Here is a 9,783-nt window from a genome sequence, read left to right as displayed (position 1 = left end):
ATAGATTGCTTTGGATAGTATAGTCATTTTGACAATATTGATTCTTCCAATCCAAGAACATGGTATATCTCTCCATCTGTCTGCATCACCATTGATTTCTTTCATCAGTGTCTTATAGTTTTCTGAGTACAGGTCTTTTGCCTCCTTATGTAGGTTTATTCCTAGGTATTTTATTCTTTTTGATGCAATGGTAAATGGGAGTGTTTCCTTAATTTCTCTTTCTGATCTTTCATTGTTGGTTTATGGGAATGCAACAGGTTTCTGTATATTAACTTTGTATCCTCCAACTTTACTAAATTCATTCATTAGCTCTAGTTTTCTGGTGGCATCTTTAGGATTTTCTATGTATAGTATCATGTCATCTGCAAACAGTGACAGTTTTACTTCTTCTTTTCCACGTTGTATTCCTTTTATTTCTTTTTCTTCTCTGATTGCCATGGTTAGGACTTCCAAAACTATGTTGAATAAAAGTGGTGAGAGTGGACATCCTTCTCTTCTTCTTGATCTTCAAGGAAATGCTTTCAGTTCCCCCCCCCCCGAGTATGGTGTTAGCTGTGGATTTTTTATATATGACCTTTATTATATTGAGGTAGGTTCCCTCTATGCCCACTTTCTGGAGAGTTTTTATCATAAATGCGTATTCAATTTTGTCAAAAGCTTTTTCTGTGTCTATTTAGATGATCATATGGTTTTTATTCTTCAGTTTGTTAATGTGGTGTATCACTTTTGCGTATATTGAAGAATCCTTGCATCCCTGGGATAAATCCCACTTGATCATGGTGTATAATCCTTTTAATGTGTTGTTGGATTCTGTTTGCTAGTATTTTGTTGAGGACTTTTGCATCTATGTTCATCACTGATATTTGCCTGTAATTTTCTTTTTCTGGTGATATCTTTGTCTGGTGTTGGTATCAGGGTGATGGTGGCCTCGTAGAATGGGTTTGGGAGTGGTCCTTCCTCTGTTATTTTTTGGAGGAGTTTAAGAAGGATAGGTGTTAGATCTTCTCTAAATGTTTGAATTTGCCTGTGAAGCCATCTGGTCCTGGACTTTCATTTGTTGGAAGATTTTAATCAGTTTCAATTTCATTACTTGTGATTGGTCTGTTCATATTTTCTTTCTTCCTGGTTCAGTCTTGAGGGACTGTACCTTTCTGAGAATTTGTCCATTTTTTCCAGGTTGTCCATTTTATTGGCATAGAGTTGCTTGTAGTAGTCTCTTATGATTCTTTGTATTCTGTGGTGTCAGTTATAACATCTCCTTTTTCATTTCTAATTTTATTGATTTGAGTCCTCTCCCATTTTTTCTTGATGAGTCTGGCTAAAGGTTTATCAACTTTGTTTATCTTCTCAAAGAACCAGCTAATAGTTTTATTGATGTTTTCTATTGTTTTCTTTGTCTCTATTTCATTGATTTCTGCTCTGATCTTTATGGTTTCTTTCCTTCTACTAACTTTGGGTTTCATTTATTCTTCTTCCTCTAATTGCTTTAGGTGTAGGTTAGGTTGTTTATTTGAGATTTTTCTTGTTTCTTGAGGTATGATTGTATTCAAAGAAGGATTTTTAAAAGAGGTTGGTTAATCTTAATCTTCTCTTAATATTAATTTAGTAGTTGCTACAGTGTTATTTATGAAAGAATTTAGCTTTTATATCTCCAGTAAAAGGGAAAACATTTCAATATTTTACAGGTCATGAAATACAGCCTAATGCTATCGTTTGGAGTTATAAGTATTTGTGATATTAGGTTTAGGTAAGAAAACTCTCAAGCATGGAATTAGTAGTATGAGTTTCTGAAAGGCTTAAAAGTTTAGATTCATGGTGTTGTGGGAATCAGATTATGGACTTCTAAACTAGAAGTGACTGTAGAAAAATCCATTAAAAAAAAAAGCATCAATGTCTATTCAAAAGAATAAACCAATATATAAATCTGCAGTTTATTTAATCCCCCAAGTGCCAGGTCCCCACAGGCAGCCTCTGCTCATGCTACAAACCCACCTTCGGGCTGCATCTTCCCTAACAATGAAATGGAAGAGGAAAAAACTTATTTTATTAGAATATTTTAAGGGGAAAAGGACAAAGGGCTTTTCCCACCACAAAGAAAAACTTCACACAATTCTCTGTATAGTATCTTTATTTGTTTTCTTAAAGTCTCTTAGACCTCCAACACCACATGCCTCCTCTGTCCCTATCCAGCCTCTAAAAGCCTCCTATTAACAGGATCCCTCCAATTCTGGCTCTAAACTCACACTGGGCCACCAGCATACCTGTCAGCCAAGAGGTACCATGTGTTTGTTTAGAAAACTGTTCAGGGACCCTACTGCAGTGGCTTTCAAACTTTTAATGGCTGTTTCAGAGTAAGAACAATAATTAGCATGGTGATCAAGAATACATATATACACAGGAATATAAGTGAAATAAAAATGTTTCGTGAAAGAACCTTTACAGTGGACTTATTCCTCCCTTCCCTTCCCCTCTGCTCTTCTCCTTGCCTAATGTATTTAATTAAACAAAGAAATATTAGTCCTTACCCACCAATTTCTCTCCACTGGAAATTTGAAGAACATTTTACTATTGTTTATAGGTCCACATCCCGAGCAACTTATCAAGGTATTTATACCACTAAAAACAGATTCCTTTCTGAGATGTGTCTTAGTCTATTAGGGCTGCTATTACTAAATACTATAGGCAGGCTAACTTATAAACAACAGAAACTCATGGCTCACAGTTCTCGAAGCTGTGAAATCGAAGTTCAAGATACCAGCATGGTTGCTTTCTGGTGAGGGTCAGCTTGCAGGTTCATAGCTAATGTTTTACTGGGTAGAAGGGGATGAGGAGCTCTAAGGGGGCTCTGTTATGAGAGCACTAATTCCATTCATGAGGGTTCCACTCTCACGAACTAATCCCCTACACCATAGTCCCAACCTACTATACCATCACATTTGGGGGTTAGGATTTCAACATATGAATTTGTGGGAGGACATAACTTCAGATCATAGCAGGATGCTTCTATTGTTAAAAAAAATAAAAAATCCCTATCATTACCTAAAACTTGAGAACTGAAGAAGTTAAACTCTTGAAGTTGATTATTTAGTGCTTCCTTTGTGATATACTGTTCAATTCTTTCCCAGGTCCAGGTGGAAAATGCCATTGGCCTTGAGAAGTGCTGTACTAATTATCTCTTCCAGAGCTGCTGGCCCACTATGGTTCTCTTCCTGAAAGGCAAGTCCTTTTCATTATTTTTTTCTTTACATTTATAAAAGTGGGAATATTATAAAATATGTGTAAATCTATGTTTAATTTGTCATTTAAGTCATTTATCACTGAAAATATTCCTTCTGTGTCATATGTATGAAGCCTACTCCCAGTAGTCTTCTGGTTAATCTTCTACAGTGTTTTGGCCTGATGCCTAGGGAAGTTCTCTCAAAGCTGTTTCCACACTGGTCGTGGGGGATGTATTGTTCGAATGCACCATCAGTCTCACTACCACTACTTTTTTCCCAGGTGGCAGCAGGTTGAGCTTATGTCACCATTCATCATCATTATTAACATATTTTTATGTGGGCATATGAATGGTACTATGGGGATTTTACATAAATATGGAAAATATGGAAGAGTGTGGTTCATGCCCTTGAGGACGTTAAAATTAAATTAGAGGCAGTCACCTATGCAATGCTTAATCATGTCATGTGATGACCATTTGTTGATGCTCCTATGCCATATTTCCACAGCATTAGTGTTTTCAAAATGGCTAAGTCAACTCCTGCCAAGATATGCAAAAACAACTAAATGAGAAGTTTTTTCCAAAAATTTTTTCCTATTTCTGCTACCAAATTCATCTAACAGAAATAAGTCTTTGAGTAAGTGCCATTTGCCTACTGTGGAAAATACTTTATTTGGTGGCAATGTTGAAATATCCAACAGGGATCATAGCTACTTACTGCAGTAGAATCAAGGAATCCTGTTTCCCCCTTCAAAACCAATGGAAAAGTTGCTACTTACCCTAGGTATTCTTTCTTTGTAAGGACAATGACAATGCATTCTCTTTCAGGGTAGTTCAGATATTTCTCCATCAGCAAAGTGGTTTAATCCTCCACTTTAACTGCTCAGGTGAGAGGGTCCTTTTGCATCTCAAAGAAACCTTTGTGGCAATATTTTTCACAAATAAGTAACACACTAACTCTATTGTTAATATTGTTTTAAACTAGTCTTTGGGAAGAGAGAGCAAGGCACTTCTAACAGTAAAAATTAATGTTTATTTACCAAAATCTCCACTTAAAATCATGTACTCAAAGCTGAAGTGCTGTATGTGTTAAAATTTTCGGTTATAGAGAGAATATTTTCCATTCATGAAGTTACCTTTAGTAGATTTTTAAAGTCCAACTTCCACAGGATCAGACTTTCCTCCTTGGAAATGTTCTTGAACCAGTAATTTTACAAGTCTCATAGTTGAAAATTTTCTGTTGAATAATTATTCTGTTACCACAATGACTTTTTATCCTATATAGATGTTGTCATAATTCTTTATTGGCCTTATTGAAAAAAGATATATATATATATATATATATATATATATATAATTGCTTGTATTTAATATAAACACATTTGTGTGTGCTTGTGTGTGAAAATTAGGCAAACAATGGAACCCTGTTGAACCATTCACATTAAAATGCAGTTAAATAGGAACATGTATGAATACATAAACATATATGTTAATATGAGAACTATCAATCAGAGATTCACTGAAGCACAACTGAGTCAACATTTAATATCTCATTTTTTTCCCTAAATTTTTTGAATCTTAAGAAAATATCTTAAAAGTAGGAAGTACTCAGACTCAATATTTTACCAGTGACTTTCAGAGAGGCTGAAACAGGGTTTATGAAGAAGCCAAGTGTTATGATTTTCTTTAAGCAGCAGCTAAAGTTACATGGATAAATATACTATTAGTGTTTGTGTTATTGCTTACTATTGACTAGGTCTCTTCATTATACTCCTGAGAATCATGTACTTAAACAATAGAAGTAACAGCAATAGCATCTGTTTACCAATAGGCAGATCAATCCTGGAGCACAAGACTTTAAATATGCATGAGACAAAAAAATGACTGACTGGGTTATTAGTATTCCAATAAAATGTCCACAGCTAAAAGCAGGAGAAATGCACACATTTTAATAAGTTTTGAAAGGCCAATTTGGCTGATATCAATGTACATTTGAAGGCTATTGTGAGTTCCTTTTTTTTTTTCTGTGCTTGTTTCATTTTTCTGTATAAAGAAAAAGTAAACCAGCATGTAGTTAAGAGGAGTAGTGGGTATTGACATTCAGACAATTTGTGTGTTCTTACAAATGTGTTTGATTACAACTGCTTCAAAAGTAAAGTATCCCAGATTTTCAAAAGTTTATTTTAACTTTGAAGACTAGACAAGGTCATACTGATTTTACAACATCCTACATGATTTAAGTATATATACAAAGAAAAAAACCAACATTAGAGTATTACACAGCTTGAAAGTTTGCAAAGGTTATTTGTGTCTTTGTTATTTCTGTACTTACTGACACATCAGATGCCAGCAGTGAATATTATATTTCATAATTTGTTGACTAGTACCCTAAGTCTTCAAAATTCACATAAACCCTTATGAAGCCATTCAGAAAGAGAAAGTCAACCCTAAAATTAGAATTAGTGATTATGATAAATGCTTTTAATAAGACATAGATAAACTGGATATGTTTAAAATTGTAATTTCATAGATTATAAAATTAGCATATTATAGTTACTTAATATGGTGAAGGCTAGGTGATTCTTCTGTGCCTTGTTCTTATGAGATTTTCCTTGGTTTACTGTGAATTTAAATAAATTTGCTTCACTTTGTCATTGATACAAATGACACAAAATGTACATACTATTTCACAATAATTATTAACATTTCCACATGTGGGAATCCCTTTGTTGTCATTAATTTGGGGCATCATGGGATAAAGAGATATCCCACGATATGTCATGTTGGTGAAAAACATATAGAGCAGAGAGAAAATGCACAAGCAACAGAAAGCCATTTGTATGTATTTCTAAAAGGTAACAAACAAAATTTTAACAAACTCCCTTTGAAAAATTTTTTTAAAAAAACTACCAGTAAAATAAAATTTAAAACAAACATCATAAGAATCCATGAATAATTTTGAGAAAGTAAATCATTACAAAAAATTACTCATAATTTTAAGAACTCTGAAAAGAATCAAGAATTGTGCATAACCTGCAAGAGAAAATGGCTAGAAATTTGGTGGGACAGTAAATCTTTAAAGAAATAAGGGCCATTGGCTACACAGTGAGTGTGTGTATAGCTTGGGACCTAAGCAATTATTTGTAACATGACCTTAAAATTTAGCAAATTAAAAATACTTAAATTCCTAATTTAAAGTTATCTTAAAAAGATGTTATTGATGGCATGGCAATTTTGTTTTTGAAAGAAAGATGCTAAAAACTGATCACCATTTCAGATGCTTCAAATCAACAATTTTATAATAAGAGCCTGAAGTAGAAAGCATGTGGGCATAGGACAAATACGTGGCCAGCCAGTCCTAATTTTGCTCTTATTAAAAATGCCATTATGATTGATTGACTTTCTCTTTAAATTCACTATGATTGAAGACCACTCCATATATACATCATCAAGAAATGCTGTTAACACATGGACAGACAAGACAGTAACATTCTAGTGGCTTCTGTTATGCAGCACAAATAATAAGGAAAAAAAGAACTTAGCAGTGTTGCACAGGACGTCAATGTTTTGTACACATACCATACTTTCTTTTTCAGGACACAATTTAAAACCCCAGTAATTCTGTGTCTAAGCCTTATAAAACAAATACTTGTAAAGCTTATAAATTAGATGTTGAGGACTTTCATGGAGGCAGTGTGAGCCTTAATTTGAGAGAATGGCAATGAAACCTCATTATCAATAACAAGTCATTATGATAATTGCTTATTATTTTTTCAGGACCTTTGAAGCAAAATAGATAGAAATCAATTTTCACCCTGAAAATGGTTTTTGTCATTAGTAAACACTTCTCTTCTCACAAATGTCTATGCACTGTGCTTTCCTGAGAAACCACCACTAATTTCAAACCTCAATAAAATTCTAGTTTCACAGGAAGTGCAGAGATGAACAAAGAAATGATGAATATGCTTGGCCAAGTTATGCAGCACTATGTCAATATTTGCTAAAAAAAAAAGTAGACAAACAATTTTTCTATTATTTTAAAGTAAAGATAAGGCTATGGAAATACCATCAAAACAAAGATTTAAATTTTGTCTTAAAGAAACATAATGTGATTTTGTTGTTAATTTTGCAAAATGGTAGTATTGAGGTCTTTATAAAGGAAATATTTGGAGATTACATAGTTATAGCTTCCTTCAAAAACAAGAGAATTGCAGATTCAATCTACTGATACTAAATATGCTCAATCTACTGATAATCATGTTTCATATATATGTGTATATATATGTGCGTGTGTATATATACACACACACACACACACAAACATGATACTTCTTTTAGGCAAGTAATAGGACAAAAGTCAATTGGGAAAAGTATGGACTTATTCAGGCAATATATAATATATAGAATAGCACTAAGAGAAAGATCACATAATCTCTGATTAGAAGTAAGATGAGAATTATAATTTCAGTTAGTATTGCATGTTACAGATTCTTCTTCAAATTTTGGTTATAAACTCTGACAGTGTTTGTCAGGCACAGGGAAATAATTAGGATAATATAGATTCATTACAGAAGGGAAAAAAAACTTATTGCTAACATTGCAGTATTCTTTTTATAAGAATAAGTTGAGTATTGATTATGAAAGCTCTAACAACTCTTGCTTTTATTTGATAACTATGAGATTTTTTTACCCTTGCTATCAAGAGTGCTACTTTCTTTGCCTAATATATTTCAACCAGTATGAAGAAGTCAGAAAACAATGCGAAAAGTAATTCATAGCTAATGTGATGTTGCTTAAGAAATTTAAATGATAAAAATCAAATTAAACCTTTGAAAAGGCAGGCTTAGACCTCCTTAAGAAGACAGTTAATGGCCTACCGTAATTTCATGAAAAATTCCATTCAGTTTCCGATAGACTTTGCAGAGTTCATTCCGTGGAGATACTTTTAGGGAAATAGGGAGGAGGGTTGTGGGCTGTGGGATCTCCTCACTCCTCCTCTGTGCAGCCCAGCAGCTCAGACCGCAGCGTGATCCTCCCATACCAGGACCAAGGAAGGATCCTTATGTGCCGTGCATAGATAGGAGGGTCGATGACGTTTTTTCTGTGGGTATCATTGTCAAAATTGCCCTGGAAAACCTAGTAAAGATGAACAGACTATCAATCATATGGCCTTTTTTGGGGGAATTATTTTTATTATTTTCTTGTTTGGATCATTTTTCTCATACGTGAGATCTGATAACTAATCATGTTATATTTTTCGAGACATAATGCAGCTTCTTTTTAATGATCATTTTTAAATTGACTAGCCAATGAATGTTTGTTTAAAGACTTAAATAAGTTGAAAATGTATTTCAACTGTCTGAGGCAGGAATACATAGATTTATCATTTTTATGGTTTTTTTTTTTAAAAGGTCAGGTTTTTTTTTTTTTAATGCAACAGATATTTATTTTTTGCTTCTGTCACAGGCTGCTGTTGGTTAGCTTGCTGAAGGTTGTCTCTTCTAAGGAGTGATTCAGAGATCCAGGCTGTTGCAAATTACCACCAGTATCTGAAAAACGTGGCATCCACATTCACAAGGGGCAATGAGAGAGAAAGCTGTTAGATTACACAGGATGTTTGAAAAAACAGGTATGGAAGCAGCTTAAATCATTTCTGGATACATCTCATTGACCTTAACTAATTATATGACCTCAGCCCAACTGCAAAGGAGGCTGGGAAATGGAGAGGAGCATAACGGTCTCTATCACAATGTCTTTGGCTTACTTCTCACATAGAGAACAAAATTAACCCATTATCAAGAGAGACAACCACAATCAATGCTAGTAACTACTTTTTTCTTGCCTTGTCTATTAATTCCTGGATCCATACAATACTCTTGTGACCATTGTGACCTATAATATTCTGACATGTTGGCATCCCATGACTTCTTCATACTTCTTTTGTTTCAATGCTTTTTTGTGGTGTTTATGTCCATTTTTCTCCCAAGAGGCTTTCACAGTAAACTTTGAGAAGTGCTTGCTTTAGAAAAAAATAAAACAAAATCGGCAGTTGGCACAGTGTGGAGTAGTGGCGCGTGGTCTGAATGACTGAGTTTTTCATATGTGCTTACTTTTGCTGTGAGCACTTGGACTGCACCTAGACCCAGACTAAAAGGTACACCATCTCCCCTCCTTCAAAGAATCATCATCCAAGGACCTACCAGAGACCACAAGAAAACATGGGGAGAAGCTATCAGCATACATTTGACAAAAATTGAAGTTAATAAGGATGGAGACAAGATGGCAGAGTAGAAGGATGTGAGCTCACCTTATGAAAACACCAAAATCACAGCTAACTAAACAACTGACAAAAAACAAACAAAAAACCTGCTGGAACCTACCAAAATGGATATTCTACATCCAAAGACAAAGAAGAAGCCACAATGTGAGGAGGAGCCTGTGAGAATCTGGTTTTGAAGGCCAGCAGGATTTGACTGCAGGAATTCCATAGGACTGGGAGAAACAGAAACTCCACTCTTGGAGGATGCACACAAGGTCTCGTGCACACAAGGACTCAGGGGAGAAAG

The 9,783-nt window shown here is 34.5% G+C and overlaps 1 protein-coding gene across 3 annotated transcripts in view; it reads right to left on the bottom strand.

Moving 5' to 3' along the window:
• Nucleotides 1-5,379: 5,379 nt before the first annotated feature.
• EDIL3 (EGF like repeats and discoidin domains 3) overlaps nucleotides 5,380-9,783 on the bottom strand; it is a 429,504-nt gene continuing 425,100 nt past the window's right edge. For all 3 annotated transcript variants that reach the window (XM_004281631.3, XM_012537379.3, XM_049708303.1), the window contains one exon: nucleotides 5,380-8,353. In XM_004281631.3, the coding sequence (XP_004281679.1) occupies nucleotides 8,204-8,353 (150 nt within the window). In that variant the 3' untranslated portion in view covers nucleotides 5,380-8,203. The remainder of the gene's footprint in view (nucleotides 8,354-9,783) is intronic.

Source organism: Orcinus orca, chromosome 3 (genome assembly GCF_937001465.1).
Source record: "Orcinus orca chromosome 3, mOrcOrc1.1, whole genome shotgun sequence".
NCBI classification, from domain to species: Eukaryota; Metazoa; Chordata; class Mammalia; order Artiodactyla; family Delphinidae; genus Orcinus; species Orcinus orca.
The sequence above is the reverse complement of the archived record's forward strand: the minus strand, read 5'-3'. Positions and strand labels throughout refer to the sequence as shown.